This window comes from Epinephelus lanceolatus, chromosome 22, assembly GCF_041903045.1.
Source record: "Epinephelus lanceolatus isolate andai-2023 chromosome 22, ASM4190304v1, whole genome shotgun sequence".
NCBI classification, from domain to species: domain Eukaryota; kingdom Metazoa; phylum Chordata; class Actinopteri; order Perciformes; family Serranidae; genus Epinephelus; species Epinephelus lanceolatus.
The window spans coordinates 15,463,651-15,489,933 of NC_135755.1; the positions used below are offsets into that span (position 1 = coordinate 15,463,651).

General features: G+C 43.4%; 1 protein-coding gene across 2 annotated transcripts in view; it reads right to left on the minus strand.

Moving 5' to 3' along the window:
• Positions 1–1,088: 1,088 nt before the first annotated feature.
• rin1b (Ras and Rab interactor 1b) overlaps positions 1,089–26,283 on the minus strand; it is a 55,042-nt gene continuing 29,847 nt past the window's right edge. The window contains exons 3-12 of one of the 2 annotated variants that reach the window (XM_033651783.2): positions 25,718–25,832; positions 25,426–25,498; positions 23,297–23,388; positions 21,787–21,962; positions 21,212–21,493; positions 20,204–20,756; positions 14,032–14,340; positions 11,049–11,180; positions 7,968–8,137; positions 1,089–3,033 (exon numbers count right to left, since the gene is read on the minus strand). In XM_033651783.2, the coding sequence (XP_033507674.2) occupies positions 2,710–3,033; positions 7,968–8,137; positions 11,049–11,180; positions 14,032–14,340; positions 20,204–20,756; positions 21,212–21,493; positions 21,787–21,962; positions 23,297–23,388; positions 25,426–25,498; positions 25,718–25,832 (2,226 nt within the window). In that variant the 3' untranslated portion in view covers positions 1,089–2,709. Of the gene's footprint in view, positions 3,034–7,967; positions 8,138–11,048; positions 11,181–14,031; positions 14,341–20,203; positions 20,757–21,211; positions 21,497–21,786; positions 21,963–23,296; positions 23,389–25,425; positions 25,499–25,717; positions 25,833–26,283 lie in introns of both variants that reach the window. The other variant, XM_033651782.2, reaches the window with a different exon arrangement.

A 26,283-nucleotide genomic window follows, 5' to 3' on the forward strand; every position in this document is an offset into this window, starting at 1 on the left:
AGATTACCTTAACTCTCTGCGGTGTGCTGGGAAATAAAAATAATGAATCATTAATTACAAATACTGTTGGTTTCGTCCCGTGGTGCTGACATGAAACATATCTCGGTTCAGTAAATGTCTGCTGTCAGTCAACCTGGTGAAGGCAGTTTGTCCAGCCCGTAGATGTATATGATGAAAATTAGCCTGTGTGGCTAAATCTGGCACATTTACGTGTTATCATGTTATTAAATGTGCAGTCCCTTACTAAATAAAATACACATGAACATAATGGGGAAGCTCTGTCCTTTCAGCTCTTTATCAGCGACTACCTCTGTGGACAGAGACGCTAAGATGCTGGTCGGAGTCGGTGTAAATTCGAAATTACTTTCTCCACAGCGACAATTACCGCACTACCAATCATGGACCACGACAAAATATGACGTTGTGCGTGACATAACAAATTCTTCAGGTGCACTTCATGAAAGGAAAGTGTTGTGTACACCTTTTTTACATCCAAAATATGCAATTTCTGTCAAGCAACACACATTAAAAGTGTCGGGCGTTTTAGTGACCTAAAATTTTGTGTGTGAACCAGAGGCAAAAACGTAGAGGTAAAAATCCATTTACAAAAATATTTGTATACATGTAGACAGCACTTAAAGCTCATTTGGGTATAAAAATTAAACAAAGTTCTGTGGGTCCACAAAATCCTATGACATCACAAGTTTAAGACTTCCTCCTTTAGCTTCTGGCTTTAACAGAGAGTAACTCATGTTCACAAATACTGATAGAACTCTCCAAGGTCATGGAAATAACACATAAAAATCTTAATTTAGGTGGTGTTCTCCTTTAAATAATTAAAGTCCTGTGTGAAAAGAGAGCAGTGCTGTATTTGATTTGTTAAAAGCTGCCATAGAAATCAAATATATGAAATCTGTCAGGATGACATCAGAAAACCACACATCTTGAGTGAGTAAGCGTGCGCCTTACAGGCAGGAGTAAAATGGTGTCGTCTGCTGCCCTCTGGTGGCTGACTCTGTTCAAGACATCTAATCCCAACAGTCACTTCAATCCCACTACAAAACCAAACTGGGTGTAACAACACTGTGTACAGATATTGCAACTTTTTATTGCGATACTGAGTTACCTGACAGAATACAGTAATGTGTTTCCACACTGAAAAAGAAATAAGTGAGCTCTCACAATGAACACATGCTTCACGCGCACACACGCCACATTCGCAGAACCTTCACGTTAAATGAAAAAGCATGCAATAATGTTCAAAACACATCGCAGTTCCCCCCAGAAATGAACCTCTGATTTTAAAAACTCCAGATATGTCGAAAATCCATACTTAGGTTTGATATCTACCCAACAAATTGAACAATTAAAAGTTAGTTTAAAATGCACAATATGATAATATGACCATGACACTGAGTTGAACAGTCAGTTGATAAGTGATGACTTGCAGCAGGCGTCGCCAGAAGCTGGTGACGTTTACATTTACATTCTACCAGTCACCGTGAGGTCCTGGTTTATGGTCAGACTGTCCGCTCAGCCCGGGTTGTAACGCCGTGTTATCTTACAGTTCGGCCAAGAGAAAAAGCAGAACTCAAAAGCAGTGGAATGAATGCAGTCGTGAAAGGATTAAAGTCTGACACGGAAAAAAGATTTTAATACATTCGCAAGTCATTCAGTAAATCTGTTGCAGGTTGTCTCGCTGTGTCGATGCTTGTTTTGTTTTTTTTTCTCTCACATGGTTTAAAAACAGAGAGCTGATGCTTTTCTATCACTTCCCTCCTACTCGCACATTACTCCACCTGCCAAAAAAACACTAAATAGAATACGCGAGCAAGGAGGAGAGTCTGCGCTTTTTTTCTCAAAAAAGCAAAAATAAAACTGTCTCTGTGGGTGATTCTAAAAATAAACAGCTGATTTAAAGCTTCCCTTCGAGCTCGCAAACCTGATTTCTTTCGACACCTGTTGTATCACAAAATGGCCTCTCTTTATTTTTGTCACTTTGGTATTGAGGTTTGGTCTTGGCTATAAACACATCTCACCTTGTTTGTCAAACTGTATTCCAAAGCGGGGCACAGAAAGGTGTCCCGAACCCTTCGACAGCGCGGTTCCATCCGAGCATCTGCAGACTTTTACACATTAAAAGTGAAGTAATAAAACATCCAAGTGTCTTTTAGGTTTTGCCCAGAACTATACAGTGAAAGGGTTACATCACCACGGTGCACAATTTGCCTTCTGGTGTGCGTACAGGAAGTGATTTTGTTTCCAGGCAACAGTAGTCTCACAGAATTTGTCTTTGGATTTGAGCCTCCTCACGTTTAAATGATGTAATCCCTTCATGGTATAACTCTGGGTTCATGTTTCAAATAACAACCAAATCCATTTATTACACATTTTCCATGTCACAAATAGAAGAACACTCCTTTACACCAGCAGCCACACTGAGTGGTACACAGTACAACTTTTTGGCAACAGTCCCTATGTTGGTCCTGCTGTGCTCTGCATGTTGGTCCATTTAGGAAAGAGTTTACCGTTAAAGGTCTGCTCCGAGTCTGGAGAAGGGCTGTAGTTTTTCACAACGAGTCCTGACCCACGACGAGACACAACACACCGCCGGAGAGAAAGAGACAGAACAAGAGAGAGAAAGAGAGAGAAAGCGAGAGCAACCATCCATCTCCTCCTCCTCCTCCCTCCTCCCTCCATTCCTCCCACTCACTCCTCACACACCGACTCGCTCAGGTCCACGGCGCCACCTCTGGTGAGCCGCCGCATCTTGCTGAAGTCGTGGTCGGTCCTCAGGTAGGAGAGCGAGGGGCCTCCCTCGCTGTGGCTGGCCAGGTCCTGGGGCTGGGCCTGAGGCGGCAGGGCCCTCATCTCGCCGCCGCTGCGCCAGTACAGCGTGTATTGCTGCGGGTCGGACACTCCGAAGGTGGAGGCACACAGCTGCGCCAGGGCCTGGCTGGTCTCCCCGGCTCTCCACTGCAACGTCCGCACGGCGCTCCGCTCCCCGTCCTGGAACAGTATCCGAACGCACCTCTGGAGGGGAGGGGAGGGGAGGGAGGAGAGAAGGAGAGGAAAAAAAAGAGTGAATATATACTGTATTCATGCAAAACAGAGGTCAAGAGGCTTATGGAGTGAGGGCAAAAGAGGGGGAGGAAAGAGAGCTGGAGCCAGAGGAGGAGTGAGAGCTGTGCAAACACACGGGCTGATAATCCTCTATAATAAATGAGCCAAAATCATGCTCATAAAAGAAATTCTCTCTAAAACAAAGCTCCTGCTTCCCACACACACAACTAGCGGGTCCAAGAGCTTTATATGAAAATCATCCTCCTGAAATTGCTCTTTTTCTCTCTTGCACGTTACGGCTTCATTGACAAACTCCCAATATTAATCCACTGGAGCAAGTCCACGTCCAAACTCACCAAATATAATCCAGTAAGCTCGCTCTATCTTGGTGCTCTGCTGAAGTTTTTTTTCTTTCCCTCTCAGTTTAATCCAAACAGAAACTTTTTGACATTTTCAAAAGGAACAAAAAGGCGATCAAGCACACAACTAACGAGCCTGTCTCAACAATTGCCACTCTTCAAACACTTACCGGCAATTGTGCTGTACCTGAGCTATTATATAATGTCAGATTCAACCACCTACAGACGCCCTCACAAGTCTCTTTAAAACACACACACACACAGTGAAAACACACTCAACATAATCCTTTTACCAAACATCCAACATTGAGAAACCGGTGAGAATCCTCTCCTCTGCCACACACAAACACACAGCCTACCTAACACACACTGAGGCACAAGTGGCCAAATATGCTCTAAACTAAAAGAAAAAAGAACACACACACACACACACACACCAGCAATTACAATCAACAGGTCTGCCATCATCCAAACTTACAGAGTCACTGAGCTCCTCGCTGTCCGTGTGCATATTGTGTTTGCCTGCTTCGATGGGTAGATGCAGCTCAATAAATTTCATGTTATCTGACCGCCCACTTCTTCATAGCACTTGGCTCACTGATCCCCGCCTGTGTCAGTGGAAAATCTGGCTGCCGGGTGAGTTAGATCGGCTATTTGAAGCCAGGAGAGGCACCACGTGACGAGACAGAAACGTTGTGGATGACAATGCCTTTTTTCCATGGCATCTGGCGGACTGCTTCACCAATCTGGGGCCGGGAGGAGAGTGATAACAGGAGAGTGTAGGTAAAAGTCGGTGTGCGCATTAGTGCATGCCCCATCGTAAGCCAGCGGCCCCAGATCAGCGGATTACCTCTAAAAATGTCTAAAAACTAATCCCCTGAAATGAGTTTGAAACGTGTTTGCACGCCATGACAGGGAAATCCAGGTGTGTTTCTCATTTTTGATGGATGACCCACTGTTCCACTGAAAATTGTCACCTTTTGACCTCGATGAAATTTGAGTGCTGCGTTGGACGTCCCGAGCTGCCGCAGTAATACCTGAGATCAACTCTGAATGAAATACAGGTCGCTGTTGTGGGTCTACCCCACCTGTCGTTGTCACAGATGTAGGATAATCTGATGTCGCTCAGCGTGTGTGGCCATCAGAATAATTAATGTAAAGTCTGACCTCTTTGGGCGGATTATCGCCTTGTTTTTGTTGCCGTTTGTGTCTTTCCTGCCGTTTGGAAGACATATAACAGGTTCGTGTTTGAACTGTGAAACCTGGAAACAGTTTATCCATGATTCTTGGTGCCTGTTTGACACTTCCTCTAGTGTTAGAAGCTGGAGTTTGGACCCAGGGTAACAGGACAGATCATTTCCTAAGTTGTCAGTTTTAGACAAATACTCTAAAGCTAGGAGCTACGAGCACATTTTTTTTTGGCACTGTGCCTCTGGGACGCTGGCTGCCTACAGACTAGCACCTGTACCTTTTTATAACGCCTCGACTTCATCTGAGTGCTGTTGGCGTACACTCCCATAAACGTCCCAGGCACAGAAACTAAGAAGAAACTAAGAAAATACAAGCGTAAGGCAGAGTCTCTGTAGAAAAATACGCTGCCACACAAGTGATGATTGAGAGAGATTACTTCTTTATGAGTTGACACATTTTTTTTAAGGAAAATCCTGCATAGTACTGCATTAATTGGTCCCCAGAGGGTGCGAGACTTGAATCCAGGACAATATTTGCCAAGTGCCAAACACTATTGACCTGACAGTCAAATTCAGTCAGGTCAAATCACAGATATGATCGGCCTTGACATCACGTACATTTAGTGTCTTTTCCAGCTTGAAGGGAAAGTTTGGTATTGTTTTACTTGGACCCTGTTTCCCGTGTTTATGTGTCTACAGCGGTGTGATGGTCGTGCCCACGGCCACACAAATACATACACCAGTTTGTTTAGTTTAAAATTTGTTAGTACTTTGACAACACACTGTTTTTATAGATGAAGTGTGCACATTTTGCTATTTGCTTTTGTAAGTTATTAATTCATTTCTCTTTGTCTTTGAGTTACATGAAGTCACTTCCTGGTTGAAGCTGGGCAAAAGATGGGGCTGAGGGTGGAGCCTGGTTTTATTCAGAAGGTCCATACCTCAGACCAAACTAAAAGCTGTGATATCATGGGGGGGAATCAGGGGTTTCTTTGTGTTATTAGTTATTGTCAATAAGTTCTCCCCTTTGTGTTTAATATGGTGTGATCAGCCGAGTACATATGTTGCACCATTGTTTCATTCTGTTAGGTCTGCTTGATGACTTTACGTCTAGTTTTGTAGCTTTATTTTTCAGTGGAGTTATGTTTTGTTGACCGCTTTTCAGGGCCCTGTAAGTGTATATTCAGAGTATATGTAAATGCAGTTGCTGAGTCAGTCTGTCAGTCCGTCCATTCATCCATTCTGGCAAGGGCAGCACGCTGAGCAAAGTATTCTAGACGTCCCTCTCCCCAGCAGCGCTATCCAGCTCCTCCTGATGGATTGCAAGGCGTTCCCAGGCCAGATGAGATATACAATCCCTCGAGTGGGTTCTGGGTCTGCCCCTGGGCCTGGCAAACCTGACTGCGCCCTGGACACATCCTGATCAGATGCCCGGACCACCTCAACTGACCTCTTTCGACACGAAGGAGCAGCGGCTCCTTACCCTATCTCTAAGGCTGGGCTCAGCCACCCCACGGAGGAAACTCATATCGCCTGCTTGAATCCATGATCTCATTCTTTCGGTCACTACCCAGAGCTCATGACCATAGGTGAGGGTTGGGACATAGATGGACCAGTAAATCTAAAGCTTTGCCTTCCGGCTCAGCTCCCTTTTCTTCATGATGGTCCAGCAAAGCACTTGCATTACCGCTGACGCCATGCCAAATGGCCTGTCCATCTCCAATTTTCCCCTCACTTGCAAACAAGACTCAAGGTACTTGAACTCCTTATCTTTGGGCAGTAACTCTCTGCCAAGTCGCAGGGGGCAATCCACCGTTTTCCAGCAGAGTACCATGGCCTCAGATTTGGAGGTGCTGACTCTCATCCTGACCTCTTCACACTCGGGTGCAAACTGCCCCAGTGAGTGCTGGAGGTAACGGTATGATAAAACCAACAGAACCACATCATCTGCAAAAAGCAGAACTGCAATTCTGAGGTCCCCAAACCAGACCGCTCCCTTCACCCAGTTGCACCTTAAAATTCTGCCCACAAACATCACAAACAGAATCGGTGACAAGGGACAACCCTGACAAAGGCCAACACCCAATTAAAACGTGTTTGACTTTGAGCTGAGTATGCAGATACAGCTCTCACTTTGGTAGTGCAAGGACCATATGGCTCGTAGCATTGGCCTTGGTACCCCGCATTCTCGCAGAAGCCCCCAAAGGGAACTTGGTTGTAAGCTTTCTCCCAGTCCACAAAACACACATAAACTGGATGGGCAAACTCCCATGACCCCTATAACAACGCTGTCAGGGTGAAGAGCTCGTCCACTGTTTCACGTCCAGGAAAGAATCTGCATTGCTCCTCCTGAATTCAAGGTTCGACAATCAGTCGGAGCCTCCTTTCCAGCTCCCTCGAATAAACTTCTCCCTGATAATTGGAGCACACCCTCCAGTCCCCTTTTTATAATGTTTAAACCTGCTGCATCAAGATTAAAGTTTATGAGCTGTGGAATATGCAGGTGTCACGTTAGAAATAAATGAAGTAGTAAAATAAATTATCAACTGGTGAACTCACACGATACGTAATTTTCTGCCTGCATTCCTCTCTTGTCTTGATTGAAGCAACAGTGCTGCTCTTTACTCTGATTATTTTTTACACTCTTCAAAGGCGGAAGTAGGCGGCACGGATCAATCATTGTTTTCGTTTTATGAGAACACGCGCACAGACCCTGAAGCAGAAAGCCTGAGTTAACACAACAAGCTGATATCCACTTTCAGCTCTGACTGAGACCTTAGGGTTTGTTGAGCCACCTGAAACCCAATTTAGGTTCCAGCCTATGTTTTAGGGAGCTCTGCATCACTCAACGCTTCCAGCATCACATATTTCTCAAATGTAATTTTGCGGTCGTGTTGTTCACATGGTACAGTGGAGAATATCTAACAGAATTGTTTCACTGCATAATAAAGAGGAGTTCCTACACTCTGCACATCAATCAGCACTTCACACAGGGCAGCTATGTGTGACAGCTCAAAGTAGAGTACTGTGCAAACCCACACACACACTGTAACACTACTACTACTGACTCTGTGGTGTACGACTACAATCAAAACATCTGGTACTGTACATCAGTGATAGTCAAAGTGGGGTCCGTGGCACTGGGCCAGAGGGTCCATGAAAAGATTAACTGATTTAAATCTAAAATAGTTTCTAATAATCAGAATCCACATTGGCACAAGACTGAAACACTTCAGAAGACTGTAGAAATGCAAAATTTAGGCTCAAGGGACACACATGAGGGGTCCCTGGTACATACTCTGTCTTATTGAGGGTCCTTGGCTGACAAAAGACTGAGATCCTCCGCTGTACGTACCTGGTTCTGCATGCTCTCCTTTTGTCTCTGTGCCTCTCGGCTCCGTCTGCAGCTCCACTCCTTCAGAGCCTCCTGGGCCTCTGTTGTCAGGCAGCCTGAGCGTGGCTGCTCCCTGTCCAGGCTCTGGATCAGACACAGGCTGGCATACACGCTGGTCAAGTAGTAGCCACCTGGAACCAAAAGAAAAAAAGCTTGTGACTATAAATAGCAGCAAAATAGTGAGTAAAATCTGGAGCAGGACAAAGTGATTAATGAGCAGGCACCAGTCACCACCACTAGCATTAAAAGTAACCGCAACTAATATATGTTATACTAAAAAACCTAGTTATTAATACTAAGATACGTAATGACCAAAATCTAATTAGTCACAAGTGATAAACAAATAGAGCTTGAATGAAATAGTGAATTGAATTGTTGATGGACAGAAAATTAATCATGATTTAGATTAGGAGTGTACCGATTGTGAAAATCTGGGCCGATACCAATGTGTAAAATAACTATTTGGACGATAACTGATGGTGGGTTTTTTGTTGTTTATCCCCTTTAGTGCCAGTGAAACAAAGAAATCTTCATCATAGAAAAATCTGAACTGAACTGTTTTAAAGTCGTCCAGTCCTTCATGACATGACCTTTGAATGAGCACAAATTTAATTATATATAATTATGAAACAACCTTTTAAAAAAAATCTTCTTTCACATCATAATGTAACTCAATGCAACCTCAGTCAGCTGTCAGTTGCGGCCACCAGCTGCTAACCGCTAACATTAACTAGCTCTCCTCCTGCCTATGTCAACACTATCAGGGAAACAACAGGGAGTTTACTGCATCTTTTCATCCTGACGGCACTGAAAATCTCATTTCATCCAAAACATGTTTTTTATGTTTTAAATTTGTGTTTCCTAGGAGAGCGAAGACATGACCTGCCCTACTTTAAGGTCCTGCTTGTACACAAAGCCCTACATGGGCTGGGACTGAGCCATATTGCTAACTCCCTTGTTAATTTGCCTCCAGGGACACTGCAATCATCTGCTGCTGGTTTACTGGAGGTTCCCAGCAACAGTCGGAAGAAAATCAGGGATTCAGCCTTTGTCAATTACGCCCCAAAGCTATGGATCACACTACCTATAGATATCAGGAAAGCTGCTCGCTAAATATTTTTAAAAGGAAAGCTAAAAACGAATCTGTTCATTTTTAGACTTTAACTAGCTCTGACTTTCCTGATACAGGTCTGAAACTCTTTCTTTATGCTTTTACTATTTACGCATCACACTGCTGCAACTCTTTTAAAATCTTACTTGATTTTATGATTTATAGTTCTACAGTTCTATGAATAAATTCTGTTTTTCATTCATCTTGTCTATTTTCATGTGAAGCACTCAATGCTTACACTGCCCTTATTGTAAAACACTTTGTGCTGCATAAATAAAGTTTATTATTGTTATTATTATCAATATTACTCTCCTTGTGAATAGCTAGTACATGTTGCCTTCATTGGTTGCATTGGTTATGTTTAAGCAAGTGGAGTGAGACCGGTTAGGGTTGGGGTAAGGATGTCAGGGTAAGCCAATTAGAGACAGAGCAAGGCAGAGTAAGGTGGGTCATTCCCTTGCTATCCTAGGAAATGCAAATACACCCCTGGGGACAACAGGATGCTGTTAGTTTTGAGCCCTGCTTTTTAGCCTGCACAAGATTGATGTGACACAACAGACACTCATCGGTCTCTGCCATCCGCGAATGTCATCTTATTTGCCAATAGGCCACTGTCAGTCAACAAGGCAAATATCGTCCGATATAGTGTTGCACGGTATACCGGTACTAAAATAGTACCGCGGTACTAGAGTATTCCAAACGGTACTATACTGCATTTGGAAAATACCGATACTTTGAAATTGATTCAATTCATTAATTTAGTTAATTTATTTTACTCATTTATGCACACAAATGCCTTTCTTGTTCCTATTGGAGCACAGATATTCGCACGTGGTGTGTATGACAACACCTGTATCAACATTCGCAGCTTGCGCACGTGAAAAAAGACATGAAGAAAGTCTGCCTCGCAAAGGGAGACAACACGAGACAACACAAACGTGGTGGAACATTTGAGTTACCAAACCGTGACGCCCGTACCGAGGTACTTAACGAACCATGATTTTTTGGTACCGTTACACCCCTACTATTTATTGTTCTAAAGGTTTGTATCCAAAAGGACTTTTCCTTAGGAAAAGTACCCAAGAGTATCAAAAAGTATTGAAATTCATATTGGTATGGGTACCGAAACAAAGATTTTGGTATTGTGACAACACTAGTCCGATACCAATATTTGGCCAATATATCTGTGCATCCCAAATTTAGATAATAAATGAAGACAGTTTTATGAGGGAAAAGTGACCCAAATGTGAATATTTGCTGGTTTTCTTAGTCTTCTATGATGGTATATTTTATATATATTAATTTATGTGTGGGGTTTGGGCTGTAGTTTCGATAAAACAAGCACATATACAATACATGTCAACTTGATTTTTGTGAAATTTGTGGGCCTTTGTAACTCTTTATGACTCTTACCAAATGACTGATCCATGACTTGAGAAAACAATCGTCAGATTTACTGATAATGAAAGTAATGTTGAGCTGCAGCCAAGTTACCGGTAGTATAGTAACTTTTGAGTAAAAAACAAGTGGATAAATATCTGTAATGACATGCTTTTTGATCAAACAGCTTGCAAAGTCCTACACACTGGGTTTAAGTTTCAGACCAAGTCTTAATGCATTTTTTGCTTAATTTAACATTTTCTTTCAGGTTATCAGGCTGAGATCAAAGTCTTCAAACTCAAGGTCTGACTCAAGTTCAAGTCATGTAACTCAAGTCTGCTCAAGGAGGGGGGTATATCCTATTAGCCACATATTTATGAAAGTCTGCTGTTTGCTTGGCACAAATACAAGTTAAATCATTGCTGCGTTCTAATCCTTTCTTTTCCACATACAGACAACACAATCTGTTATTAGTTTAACAAATGTAAAGCACAGCTCCTGAACAGCAGACACTACAGGGCTACAGGTGGCATTTAGAGTTCAGGCCGTACCCTCTCCTCCAAGCCAGGAGGGCTCCAGCAGCTCCATCATGTACTCCACCTCTATCAGGATGTGAGGCCTGTTACACTCAACGATCACGTAAGACAACGACGGCAGGAAGTCATCCCAGCTCACTTCCTGTCCTGGAAAGAAAATAACAGCATAACAGCATAAGGGTGAGCTAGCATCTTTCACAATTTGAATTTATGTTTTTAGGTTTTATAGCAATGTAGGGAGAAAAAAGAAAACCTTGTGCAGTTATCCACCTAATTAGACTTTGCACATATCATCTTAGAAAAAATATAAAATCAGTTCTGTACTGATTCAAATATTTGACTGCACTGACATGACGACGCATTCATTTCCAGCGGGTTGTGCTGAAAAGCAGACAGGTCGTGCTACAGCTCACACTGACACAGCACGTCTGAAGTGTGCAGCTTTTCAAAGTGACAAGACACCTACACGCCTTTGCAAAGATTGTTGACCTTCACTCCTTTTACAAGGAGGCTTTCAAGCAGCGAATACAGTGCGTTTAAAAACGTCACAGCAAATGGAATATTTCACCTGATCTTCTCACAACTTAAAATCAGAGCAGTTTTAAAGGAACATTTCACCCTCCAAACGACCACTTCTTTATCGATTACATACCTTGTGTTGCTTTGTTTTTCCATGCATGCCTCCATGGTGTACAAAGAATAGGGAGAAAATTATTGATGAATTGATGAGTAATTTTTGAGTGACAAAATGCACAACATGAGGAATGTGAAGAATTCTTTGGCGATTAGACCCCATTGGGACGTGAATATTTAGGGGGTGGAGAAGGTGTGGTTCATTTAGGAAAATTCCCCCGATGGAGTCTAGACACTAGTGATGGAGGTGAAGAGAGGGATGACTGAAGGATGAGGATGATGGAATGAGGAGCAGGACTGGGCAGTGATGAGCTGAAGACTGGAGGTGGATGGGCTGGAGGAGGGCCACATCTGTTTGACCTACATGGACAACTGACAGCAGCAGAGAGGAGAACATTTTTTAAAAACTCAACAGCAACATGACTGGCTTAGGGAGATCATGGGAAAATCTGGTTGGATTAACGTAGGGTGACGCCCATAATCAGCTCAAGTTGCACTTACAGTTTACATCCATGTTTGTGAAAACGTGGATGCTTCACACACATCTTCCCCACAGCAGCACAGAAGATCCATAAAAGCTGCATAGATATAAGGAGGACACTCAAGGTAATTTCTGTTAAGTGTAGCTAATGCATAGCTTCTATTTTACCTGGGGGATTGCAGTTGCCTGTGACCGGTATTTTCCCAAGGCTCTGCCCGAAAGACGGACAGTCACTCATGGAGCAACATTTCATCATCACATATCTAACCACAAGCTTCATCACTTCTTTGTTGCTGCAGCTGTCCATAAGTAAAATCCAGTTTGGGGTGTTTAGCCAGTGTAGGGCTACAGCCGACCTCCGTGGCCGAGGAGGGCTCACCTTTGGTGGGGTGTATTTCCTGGAGCTTCATGTTGTTGTGTTGTCGGTCGTAGTAGCCAAGGTGTTTCAGAGCGTAGGTTTGGGGACGTGTTTTTGCAGTGGAAAGAGTTTTAGTCCGACTACCTGCAGTGACAGTTTCCAGGCGCTAAGGTGTTTCCAACTAGCTTGCTGCTTTTTGAAGAGCGTGCACAACATGACGATTACGAAAACGAGTCAGCTGATGTGATTGTTGTATTTCAAGTCAGTATTGATGTGATAACAAAAGTAACAGCGTAACGAGTTCTTTGGTTTTGGAGTTATTGTAATAATATTACTGTAATTGGTTGCACTACTCGTTACTGGAAAAAGTAATATTATTACTGTACCGCGTTACTGCCAAACACTGAGTAATATCCAGAAAAGTGTTTTACGTATAATATTATGATGTCACAGTGAAGTTGACCTTTGACCATTTGGACATAAATTATCATCACTGTTGTCAAAATTAACATAAGAATTCTTGAATTAGGGCGAAAACATGTTTTGTGAGGTCACAGTGACATTGACCTTTGATCACCAGACTCTAGTCATGCTCATTCTTGAGTCCAAGTGGACGCTTGTACCAAATTTGAGGAAACTCCCTCAAGGCCGTCTTAAGAATGAGACGGATGTATGGTCACAGTGACATTGACCTTTGACCACCAAAATCTAATCAGTTCATTCTTGAGTCCAAGTGGACGCTTGCGCCAAATTTGAGGAAACTCCCTCCAGGTCTTCTTTAGATATTGCTTTCATGAGAATAAGACAGTTGCAAAGTCACAGTAATCTTAACCTTTGACCACCAAAATCTAATCGGTTCATTAGTGAGTCCAAGTGGACATTTGTGGTAAATTTGAAGAAACCCCTTTAAGGCTTTCTAGAAATATCACAGTCACAAGAATGGGGCAGACATTGTGATACCTCTGGCCACAGCTATCGCCGGCTTGGAGGCATAGAAACACTAATTTTACCTCTCTGAAACGGGAGCTGCTGGTCTGTCATTCCCTCGATCAGTTTGTTTGTGCTATTGTGTGACTTTGGGGAATCTGAACTAACCTTTAAAACACTGAACACAGGAGGCAAAATTACTATTTTTGTCAATGGAGTCTGAGTTTGAAGAGAGCATACGTAAGCTTCACTTTTAACTCAGTTCCCTTTTGGAAAAGATTGTCTGTTTGAAAAGTATTGAACATACGAGACTTGGATTATACTGCATGAGTTGTGTGAGAGTTTGGAAACAGATGTTTTGATATAGTTTTGCCTTTCTTTAACCTGGACCCCTATGACTTCAATTCATCAACAATTTTTGGATTCTTCGTTCACTGTGGAGGCATGCAAGAAAAACAAAGCTTGCTTTACGAATTCAGCGTAACACTGGGTGAATAACTGATGTACAAATGGTCATTTGGGGGGTGAAGTCACTAAGTCACTAATAAAGCTGTTTTGTGGAGGCTCTAAAATCAAATAAACAATGTATATGGCCTCACCATGTAAGGACCCCATGGCCTTGTGGACACACTTGCACACTTGCAGCAGCAGCAGCACCTTGTCGATGGGCGAGTGTGTCCTCTGCATCAGGATCAGCTTCTGCTTCACCCTCTCCACCTCGCGACTGTCAGGCACTCCCGTCCGCACGCCGAGCCGCTCCATGGCGGCATCCCCCTTCAGACGGTTCATGTTCTGGGTGAGGCGCTGGCTGCTGCCGTCCTGATTGTGTGACGCCACCAGAGCTTTGTCAAGGTGGGACCTCAGAGGCCTGAGCACACAGGAGAACATGGCCCGCTCCAGCGCCAGGTCTGAGGACAGAGGGACGGGTTAATTATTTGGATGAATCATTTTGTACTGTGAGGCTATTTTTCTGTGGACAGAATTGCTTGTTCATTGATTCAGTCATTTGCAGGTAGAGAGAGGCGTTTGCATATCTAGAGGCTCTGGCAAGAGGCCCAGAAAGGTATGATGCTGTTACAGCTGAATCATTAAGGTGAATAAAGAGTCAACAATGAAAATGGAGTTGCTCCTCCACTTGAAGAAAATGTCCGTGCAGGGGACTTATGACTTTTGATTTTCTTACTGAATGCATACGTGATTAAATTGTTTTTACCATTGACTCATGTGACGACTACCACCTCTGACACGAATCCTATTATCCATACAGGAAGAACAAAATTCAAATAAGCACTTTTACTCCGTGGAAAACTTCATACCAGTGTGCTTAACATAAAAATTCCAAGCAATAAACCCTGGTAATATTTTGTATGATCCTGCCACAGCTCATATCTTGTCATTATGACTTTAACAACATGGGGTTTGTCAATCCCAGGAGCTAGATACTCTGAACAGGCAGCTAAAATGTGAACTGGTCATCTAAGTTTCTCAAGACAACAATAAGAAATACAAATAAACTCAAACCGCACAATGAAACCATAAAAAGTTGTGGCCTCAAAAAGTTGAATAAAGCACTTTCTGACACAGACCTGACATGTAACCGTTCTAACTTTCCCAAAAGGTAGAATTTATTGCCATGCTGCTGTATTGGATTGCATCAGACTGCACAGGCGTTCATGTTTTTGTCCTCCTTGTGTAAAGTCAAGAAAGCTGTAGTGTAAGTATGGAAATCCTACAGGACTCTTCACCATAGACAGGCCCACAGGCTCATATATTTACCCACATGCTGGGAGCCCCGGGGCAAAAATGAGCTGTTAGGCCCTGATTAACTCCCTGTCTCTTCCCCTCCCTGTGCTGTGTGACTCAGCCCTCAGTAAACTTTGAAGGATCATTGACATTAGAACAGTCCTTAGGCGGGATTTGATGACGTAGCATCCTTATAATTCAGCCATTTAAGGATCCTTCCTTGACTTTGAGAAACACTCATGGCCTTAAGATAAGGTAATAAAGTAAAACCCTCCCAGAGGAAATTTTGCTGCTAACAATGGTCCTTTTCTTTGTCTCATCAGAAATAAATCAGCTTCCTGTTTGGAGATGAGTCATTTCTGATCTGCGTCTCCTACCTCTTTAGAGGTACTAGACTCCATGAATAGATACTTGTATACACAATCAGTAGGCGATGGGACAAGATTTTGGTATCTGAAATGTTCTGGTTTCTGTTTGTAGGCTGATAACAATATTCTTGATGACAAATTAGTAAAAAAAAAAAAAAGTATTATTCATTTACGAAAACAGAATTGCAACAAAATAAGTGATAAGTTCACCTTCAAACATTCAGTAAAACTTAAAAAACTTTAGTTTGTGAACAACAACAGTAACTCAGAGTGAGATTCAGATTCTGTATACAATATTAATAGTTCAACAAAATAAAATCTACCACAAATTACACATTTAAACACATAAAATCAACAGATGATTTCCTTCTTTCAGTAAAATCCTAAATGATTGAGTTGTTTTTTTTCCACCTGGACCTTTATGCTCTGCCATTTCTCCTCTAATCATCACGCTGTAATCTGTGACAGGCTGTTATGATACCACAACTATCACACATTCACATATATGGAGTTTTTTGTGGAGCTGTGAGCATCACGTAGGTTTACATAACCAAAGGTTTATGACAAAATCACTTGACGACACCGATTCCAATGTGTGCGCAGTGAGAGAGGAGAGGGAGAGACGCTGTGCTGCTGCCAGAGAAGCCACTGAGTTCCCACTGAGCAGTAAGTCACTAAAAGACTCTGAGAAGTCCGGGGCTGTTCATAAGACATTCAGGACACCATAGTTTATTCCACACTACTGAAGCTGCTCCTCTTTTTGGTACCACTGCGGAGTCTGTAATAATTTAGCTTTCAGCCATGCTTGTTGCTGCTGTGGGTAACAGTATGACGTCATATGTCAACAAGTCCAAATATAGTGAGTATCATGATGATGAATTTTTCATATGATGTTAAAAATTATACTGGTGTTATCATGAACGAGATGATATGGCACACCCCTACCAAGCAGTACTGAGCAACAATGTTTTTAAAATATCTGTATTCATATGCAGAAACTTGCTTATAGAGATTAGCTGAAACGACCGGCGCATGGATTACAAGTCTTGGCTCGAGGATATCAGCTAACTACATTGCATCAGCGTGAAATACTGGCCCCCATCCCCAGAGGCTTACCGTTGTCAGAAGGTAGCCGATGGATCCAAGTTTGTAGAGGTGCTTAAACTTTTTAACTTATCGTTAACTTATACTTGACTTTGTATGCTAAGCTAGGCTACCCTCATCCTGGCTCTTAACACACAGATATCTGAGTATTTCCCAAAATGTTAACCTACTCCTTTACAACCTCTCATACAGTAATACTGTCATCAAGCTCAAACAAGGCTATTTCTCTTAGCACCTGAAAAGCTAACGTTGTGCAGATCCAGTTTTATTTTTGGCCTGACAACAGGGAGATGTAATACACAAGCCCATGGACATGTTACACATGCATGCTCTCACATGTGGACACACACACACACACACACACACAAAGTGATTCTCCTGCAGTCAGTGGGCAGTCCTGACTAAGTGGGTAACAATTCTCCAGCGCTCACTGTTTTCCACTCATCATCAACATCCTCCTCTCCATCCTCTATGTTTCCCTCTTGTATAATCCCCTAACATCTCTCCCCATCTACCTTACTATATCATTCCCCCTTGTGATTAATCATCCACGCCCTCCGTGCTCTGTTTCTCTACCTCACTCTCCTCCCCCCTCCCAGCATCCCTTTCTCTTTTACCAGCTCTAGAGAGTAACAGATTACATGTAATGTGATTACAGCCCTGTTAGTTACTGCCTGGTTCTGATTTTTTCTAGCTATTACTCATAGTCCTGTAACTGATTACACTTTCAAAGTATCCTGCCTATTTCTATCCCTCCCTCCCACCTTCCTCTGAATCGTGCTGCTCTTCAAGTGAGCGTGGGACTGTGATATCTTTTTATGATAAACGAGGGGGAGAAAAAAAAATGCAAATGCCTCCCACCGACGCAATGCGAGATAAATCAGAATCAGAGCGCAGGAAGGAAGGATGGGAGGAAGGAAGGCAGCGGCCGACCGCTCTCCCCTGAAGCCTCTGCACTGCCAGGCAACCATCCATCATCACACATTTACACACAAGCGCACCTGCGAACACACACACACACACACACACTCGGCCGCACACAAAGGAGTCCAAAAAAAGGAAAAAACCTACGCACAGGACTGTGTCAAAAGATCTGACTAGAATCCTTCCAAAGCAGCACCCTGCGATGTCTTTACAATAACCACAAGAATCACACTTTGAATGCGATGGATGTGAATGCGGGCGCGTCGGGCAGGGCTTTCCTAATGCTGTTTTCTAAATACCAGAGACAATATGAGCTCTAGTGAATGAGGCTCTACCCCCCCACGCAAACTACTTTGTGTTGACAGTGCCTTTCACTGGAGCCTGGGCAGCCCACCATTTATGAGAAAAGGCTGTCTGTTTCCACAGACCTGCGTCCTCTGGCACTGTGCTCTATTGAATCAGTGTTTTCTAATAGTACCGTTTTTTTTTTTTCTTCTTTCTCCACATTTCTCTCCCTCCTCCAGTCCCCTGCTGCACTCACCGTCTTCACGTTTTGATGTGATAAAACTAATCACGCATATGAAATTCACAAGGTTGAGACGACTGAGCTCAAAACGTAATCCAGCATAGTCAGCGAAAATCAATTTAACATTTCACTCAGTGATTTTTGAGTTTTTCTGACATAAAATAAAATTAATTCTGGATTATGTTTTTTTCACTTTAAATGGAAACACTTGATAATAGGGTGTACTTTATAAGAGATTAATAAATTGAAACTAATGGCTGCAATAATGTTAAAAGCTTGGTCATGCTTCTCCGTCTACAAGTGAAAATGCATCACGTGTGGTTCAGAGATGTTCGTATGGCTGTTCTTTGTTTAGTTCCAGTTTAGTTCTGTTGTTTCATCTTGAACCCACCTCGTGACAGGAAGTTGGATGAACCAATCAGGTTGTGTGGTCTATGGTTGAGGCACAAGTGTTACCTTCTCTTCTCAACTCAAGACTCAAGTTCGTATTTTTTACATGTGTCTTTTTAAATTAAAATACGCACAGAAACCTTACACAGTGACTCTGACGCATTTTAATATTCTATTTGTTGAGAAACCATACAACAGAAGCAGCATTTGCTCCTTTGCTTCTCTCCACAGGAGGTACCTCCCTGGCTGTCGCCACTCTCTGCCTGCGTCTTGCATTTGGCAACGTGGCAGCCTGAAGAGGCTGGGCTGTCCTCCCTCTCTGTCTCCACACTGTCTGCGTGCCGTCTTCATCTTCTACTTCATCCATCTCTTCGCTACCTTCATCCACCTGAATATTATTATCTGACCTGTTGGAAGTCCTCTCTCTTGTTGCAGATGTATGAGTCCGGCAGTTACGCCACATTTTCTTCACTGCTTCTTGGTCAAACAACTCTCTACAAGCTTTTGACGGATGCGCAAAAACAGAAAATTGACCTTGTTCAATAAACTTATGTCGAACGAAAGTTTTGGAGTCAGTGTGTAAACATGATAGACACGATGTTGCGTTCATTGTTCAAAATGCAACAATTTCTGACAAAGAATAAGCAAACGTTTATACAAAAGCAACCCCTCTAAGTCTTCATTTATGACCCACAGGAAGTGAGTAGTCTGACTCTCTGTGATATAGACTGTGGCTATAAACCTGGCTATTTTGACCAGCATTCTCTCTCCCTACTTCTATCGTTTTAACGGGTCCAGTGAGTTCCTCCAGAGCTAAATTATAGGCAGGCTTCCCCTCTAGTGCACAGATAATGCAATTATGTTTGTCCTTTCTATCAGTTTAAGTTGACTCATACAGGCAACACAATCTGCTACTGTTTTTTGTGGTGTTTTCTTTTGCGGGGCCATTTTTGAGACAGTGCTCTTCTACCCACGTGCAAATGTTCCATCAAAGGAAGACACTATTTTGCAAGGGCACCGTTGCTGCATCCTGGGCTTAGTGCTGCCTAAGACAACTGTGATTGGTTTAAAGAAATACAAACAACACAGAGTGGGTTTTCCTCTGTAACAGAATGATTATGTGTGGCTCCTGACCTTTCTCTAGCACTGTCACAGCGCCGTGGAAATAGGACTGTGGGAGACTAGAATGGAGTGACAATATGGTTATCTGTAGACACTCTGCCTTCTGCCTGTAATTTATTTTCTTCTTCTTATTTTGCTGTGTCTGGGAAGTTGCTGGGCACAGCGCACAGGTTAGGTCAGAACATGGTCAGGCTACAAAAAGGTAGCAACCAGGTGCCAGACTGTAAGCAGGAGGCATCTAAGAGGAAGCTACAAAAATCCTACACAGCGCAGAAGAAACTTGAAAATAGTGAGGCGAAATGCCACGCCGACTGAATCAGGGGTTGGCTTTTTTTTTTCACCTTTGCTGGCAATACTGTTTACAAACAATAACCGACAATTTCTGCATAGTATACCTTTAATTCATGCAACAAAGTGGAATATGAGTGTGCCTGTTCCCTTGCAAAACTTCAAGGATTATGCACTACTGGGAGACCAAAAGCAATTTCAAAGTCATGAGTCAGGGTTTAAGAGAGATGGTTTGTGCTGTGAATCAAATATAATGTGTTTTACTTTGATGTAAGCATTAATGTGGGCAACTTTGTGTTTGTTTACCTTTCTCGTTCTCTGGCACCAGGGTTTCAATGGGAGGCTCCAGCTCTCCGCTATCCAGCAGGCAGCACTTTGCCTGGGACAGAAAGAGACGCAGACCCTGCAGGAGCTGCACGGAGGTCACGCGTGACGAGGAGGACGAAGTAGAGGAAGCCAGGGGTTTGAGCACCTCTCGCTGTGCCAGGAGGAAGTCCTGAACCATTCCCCCAAAGGTGGAGCGCCTGTCCCTGGACAGCTCCTCCACCAGTCGCGTCAGCCGCTTGTCCGGAGCAAAGAAACACACAAAGGCCTCACTCATGCGGTGCAGCCCGCCACGGCCTCGAGAGCGCACCAGCGGCGGGCGATCGTAGGCGCGAAATTGAGCTTGACCCATGCTTTCTTGTTCTGAATCCGAGTCATTGTCCTCGTCCATGCTGCTGAAGGAGCTGCTGCTGTCCAGCTCGGCCAGGGACGGAGCCGGGCGGCGCTCCAGGGCTAGAACTGCCACCTCAATGCCTGGCTCCTCTGCTGGGGCGGACTGCTGGGGCTGTGGAGGCTCCTCTGCCTTTGCAGATGTCTTGACCGGGACAGAAGTGATAATTTTACAGCATGATAACTGAGATGAAGTGAGGGGGTAATTTCTCAGTCTTAGAATGAACAGCCTGAAGTACCAGATCAGTTTACACATTAAGACAGCATGCTTACAGGGACAGTTCACCCCCAAATTTCTCCTCTTACCTGTGGAGATGTTTATCAATCTAGACTCTTTTGGTGTGTGGTGCTGCTGATATCTCCAACACTCAGCAACTCAAACCAAAACAAACTAAATTGATAAACAGCTCCACAGGTAAGAGGACAAATATGTATTTTGATTTTGGAGTGAACTGTCCCTTTAATTTGAAACACTCATGATTGTTAGCATCATTAAAAAAACATTCATATGACTATAAGATGATTGCCTAGACTTCCTGATATTAAAAGTCCCTCATGTAAATGAAGGCGAGGTCTGAAAGACAAATAAAGGTGCTTTACTTGTGGCACATAGACGGACATCATGTCCTCCTCATCTGCAGAGCCCGGTGACACAGCAGGGGTCCTCCTCAGGACCCCTGCCCCGGGGTGAACTCTTCTCTGCGGGTTGGCGCCGGTCTTCTGCAGCCTCTCTGACCCGCCAGGCAGCTCCAGTGATGTGGGAGGCGAGTAGGAGCCGACCCCCTCCAGGGACAGATTCATGGAGGACTCTGAGAGTCGGAGCCGCATGCTGCGCTTGAAGCGGTGCCGTTTATTAGAGGCACTGTGGTTAATGAGTTGTGGCTGCTGCGGAGAAGAAACAGTGGAATCAGTCCTTCATCTAACAACTCTATTTTTCAAAGGGTAAAGTGAAGTGCAAGGTGAACAGTAGTTATATTAGTGGCCAAACAGGGGGATGGATTTAGAGCCGTTGTGATGGACTTAACTTTAAAAAAGTGAAGTTTTCAGGACCTTAACAAACCTGAACTGAGTTATCTACAAAGATTTGCACTTTATAAACCATGAGAAGTTTAAATTAAGGTGAAATGACGGAAAAAAATCACTAACAGTGGACTCCTCCAACCTTTGCTACTAACCTTGCTAACCTCCAGCTGTAGGAAGAGCGGGTTAATGAAGCAGAGTTTGCCTGGCCTACTGCGGGTCAGCAGGGTACATCGATCCTGGGCTGCTGACGTCTGACCCTGGCTGGTAGATGCAGCCAGGTCCACAGGTCCGTTTTGTATCTCTGAAGCAGTCGGTGCGCTCCAGAAGTCTAGTCCAGAAACAAGAGGCGAGTTTGGATACCAACATTTTTCAATTAGACATTCAATAACTGCAGAAATATCAACCAGCCTCATTTGTTTGCAGGAATTGTGCATATTCCATGTGTTAAAATGCGAAACACAGAAACTTTATTTTTCAGTTTCTTGCTTAAAAACTAGAGGAGATTATATTTTGTCATTTTACAAAAAACAGTAATCAAACAAAAGCAATAAAACATGTACAGTACAGTGTAAGTTTATCTACTGCGAGCTGACTAGAGGAGACAGATTTTGCAGAGCCCTGGTGAGAAAGAGTCCTTTATCTCTGAGCTGCAGTCAGTGACACATACTGTGTCATTTTTAGCCATCTTGAAGTCACACCTCGCTCTCTGCTGCTGCGCTGCATCAGTACATGTTACCACTTTAAAATAGATGCAAGCTGGCAGTCACTACTTCAGTTCCTTAGTCCTTTACTTTCACACATTTGCAATACGTTGCTAAGCCACTGCAGAGGGACTTCTCTGTATCCTCACAGTGTCCAGTGCTGCAAGGCGCAAGGCTAACTGCAGTTTGACAGTTTTTACACAATGAGTGTATATAACTTTAATAGTTGCTGATATGCTCTTTTTGTTAAGTGGTAAGTTCAGTACAGCATGTGTAAAAAGTAACATACTTTGCAGACTAAAGTTCACATTACACAACTTGCTGCGTTGTTATCGGAAGTCCTAAAGTTGCTGTGGTTTTCACACTACATGACCCACGAGCAACAGGGGGTCACACAGGAATCCCAGATGAATATGTCACGTGATGCACGGGTCAAGCCACAACCCAGGATCAGGGGATGCTTACTACAAAATATCAAAGTCAGAAAGAGACAAAGCAGCTTTCCAGTTGAGTTATGAAACTAATAACAAAAGATTTGAGAGTGCTGAGCCAATGTTGATTTGCTTCTGATCTAGGGCTTTTGTCGGGAAGCTCCAAAATACAGTTGACAAGTGGAAAATCGGGGCTAAAGTTGGGTAGTGTGAAGCAGGCATAGGTGACCTAGGAACATGGTTAAATGGCTGCTACAGTAGGCAAAGGGAAATGAGTAAACAGGTCTAAGAGTCTACAACAGGGACACTCAACTTGCTTTACCCGGGGGCCATAGGAGACCAGGGTCCAGTGGATAAACAAACATAAAAATATTTACGGACCTCTGTTAGGGGATCCTCCCCTGCACTGTTTTTTCATAAACAAGCTCTATTTTGGTGGCTTTTTATGCACTCTGGCATCCTGTAATTTAAGGGCAAGTGACAAAGTACTTAGTAAGTTTAGCTCGATGAGACGTCTTCAATCACTGTACCTTGTCCCATGTGTGAGATGGCCTCCAGCTGCCTGTGTGTTGTGGCTACAGCGATGGCCTCTGGCAGCTGCAGCGGGAAAGGCAACACATCCCTGCAGAAGACATTAAATAAAACCCTGAGTATGTGTGACGCCATGAGACTTCCAGAGGGTCTTGGCTGAATGACATCAGGTACACTGCATGGCCAAAGTAAGTGGACACCAGTACGGGATTGTTTCACATCTCCACCCTCCTGGGAAGGTTTTGGCACCTGGCTGCAGGGGTTGGCTCCCATTCAGTGAAACAGCCACAACACAAATGCAAAAGGCCACTTTTACTGTAGGGCTTACATGCAGGAGAGAATGTTATTTGCTGGCAAATTATGAATACTATCGCTATATGATTGTTACAAATAAGTTATGTTGGGGCGGCGGTGTAGTGGTTAGCACTGTCGCCTCACAGGAGGGAGCCTTTCTGTGCAGGGTTTGCATGTTCTCCCTGTGTCAGCGTGGGTTTTCTCCAGGTACTCCGGCTTCCTCCCACAGTCCAAAGACATGCAGGTCAACTGGTGACTCTAAATTGTCCGTAGGTGTGAATGTGAGTGTGAATGGTTGTCTGTCTCTATGTGTCAGCCCTGTGATAGCCTGGTGACCTGTCCAGGGTGTACCCTGCCTCTTGCCCAGCGTCAGCTGGGATAGGCTCCAGCCTCGACGTGACCCTCAAGAGGATAAGCGGTTATGAAAATGGATGGATGGAAGTTATGTTGTTCAGTGTCTTAATATTTTCATATTTATGACAATGGGTCTTTGATTACCATAGAGAAGACTATAATAGGTTTGCATAAACTAAAGACAATGCACAACTGTTTTACTTCTGGCAAGTGACACAAAATAAATAAAAAGCCTTTATATTTCACTATGGGGGGGGGTTGGATAACAAATCAAAAATTTTGCTCAGGTTCGGCCCACTTGACATGCTGTTGTGATGTGCTATGGCCTATTCAAGTGGAATTTGTTATTTACGCGACAACAACTGAACGCAACACAAGCTCCACACCAATTGAGTGTGTGTAGTGCCGTGTTTGACTGTGCGTTGATGGTCATTTACACACTGTCCATAACTATGTCAAGTAACTGCGTAGGGCTCGGGTCAAGCTTGGTTATAACTGTCTCGGACTCGGGTCAGATTCAGTCAGGAAAATGCGAGCCGTGCTCTAGTGCGCTCACTTGTGTCTGTGTGTGTGTGTGTGCGCATCGGGGCGAAACTCCATGGTGCGCGATACAGAGAGCAGAGAAGGTAAATGTGCGACCATGTAGAGACAGAAATTACATGCCGTGGTGTAAATAAGATAAATAACATAAGGCATATGTTAAGGTATATACCTGTTCTATAGGAAAGGTAACCTTGAATGACTTCTGTTGTGATCTGGTGCTATATAGAAAATTAAATTAAATTAAATAAACTTGACCTTCAAGGGGGGTGGGGGGTGCCCCCCCCAATATAATGGTAGGGGAAACGCTGATATTAATGCAATACAAGTCTGCAAATAGTCAGCCCATGTCGTTGCCAACATCCATTGATGCTCACTCCTGTTTTAGCTTTTTGCATTTGTATTGTGGGTTCTTATATTTGTTTTGGAGCTGTCTGCATTTCCGTGGTGACTTCTTGCATTTGTCTTATGACATGTTGCACATGTTGTGTTGTGGCTTTTTGCATATGTGTTGTGGCTTTTTGCATTAGTGTTATCCATAAATGCACTTGTGTTTCTTTTTATTTGCAAAGCTTTTTGGATAGGCAATTAGTTCCAAATATCTCAGCCACCATACAGTCAGGTCTGGCTCTCAGTTGGGTGTTCCAGTTCATCTCAAAACTGTCTGATGGGGCTCGAGCGGGCCAATTCTTCCAGACCAAGCTGGGAAAACAATTTCTTTATGAACCTCACTTCATGCACGGGGGCACTGTCATGTTTTAAGAGGAAAAGGCCCCCTCTAAACTGTTGCCACAAAGCTGAAAGCACACTATTGTCTTATATATTATTGTGCACTGGAACATTAAGATTTCCTGTCATTTAATCTATGGGTGAAACCACGAGAAACAATCTGTCCACATACTTTTGGCCACACTGTGTTTCAGTGAAAATAAAACATCACCTGCTGATACAGTAGAAGGCCACCAGTCGACACAGGTCAGGAAAGGTGAGTGCTGAGCTCTCCAAGGCGAATGCTGGTTACAGAAGAAAACAGAGTTTGACTGGCAGCTGTGGGACGCTTGTTCAAATCTAACAGAAAACATGGCAGCTGCGAATATTTTGGAGAACCCATCCACTCTGTCCCACACCACTTCACACAATAAGTGAACTGCACTGCAGCACAAACATTGAGCAGAGAAATGTAGAGTTATGTGTATCGCAGGTGGACGACACACGCTTGTTTTTTTACTCACTGGAGTCCTCCTCACAGATGAAGCACTCCTTGACAGAGGAGGCACTTTTGTCCGCTGTCACTCTCAAACACAGCACCTTCCTCTGGCTGGAGCTGCATTTACGCACCAGAAAGGTCTGTAAGCAACAACAACCAACACACACACACACAAACACACACACACACACACACACACACACACACACACACACAAATACAGCAGAGGAATATGTTCACAGGTTTTTCTGGAGGAGGCACAGATGGTGCAAAAGGCAATGTAAAGCACAAAATAACAGCAGGATAAAACATTGGACATTATTTTTAGTATTCAGTAACTACATCCCATAAATACCGTGTATGTCGTCAAAACCTCAGAGGAGCTGTAGCTGTTGAACACAAATGTGAACAAATTGCTGTCTTTGTCAAAGGTTTTCACAGGTTTTAAAGCAAATATTCATATTTTCCAAAATGCTATGTTATTCTTTTTTAATGTCTTCAGTTAAGATGAACAAAAATGTGCTTTCACCTTTGCAGAAATTAAAGCTAATTCAAATGTTGCATAAGTCTTAAATCTTAAAAGAGCAGTAT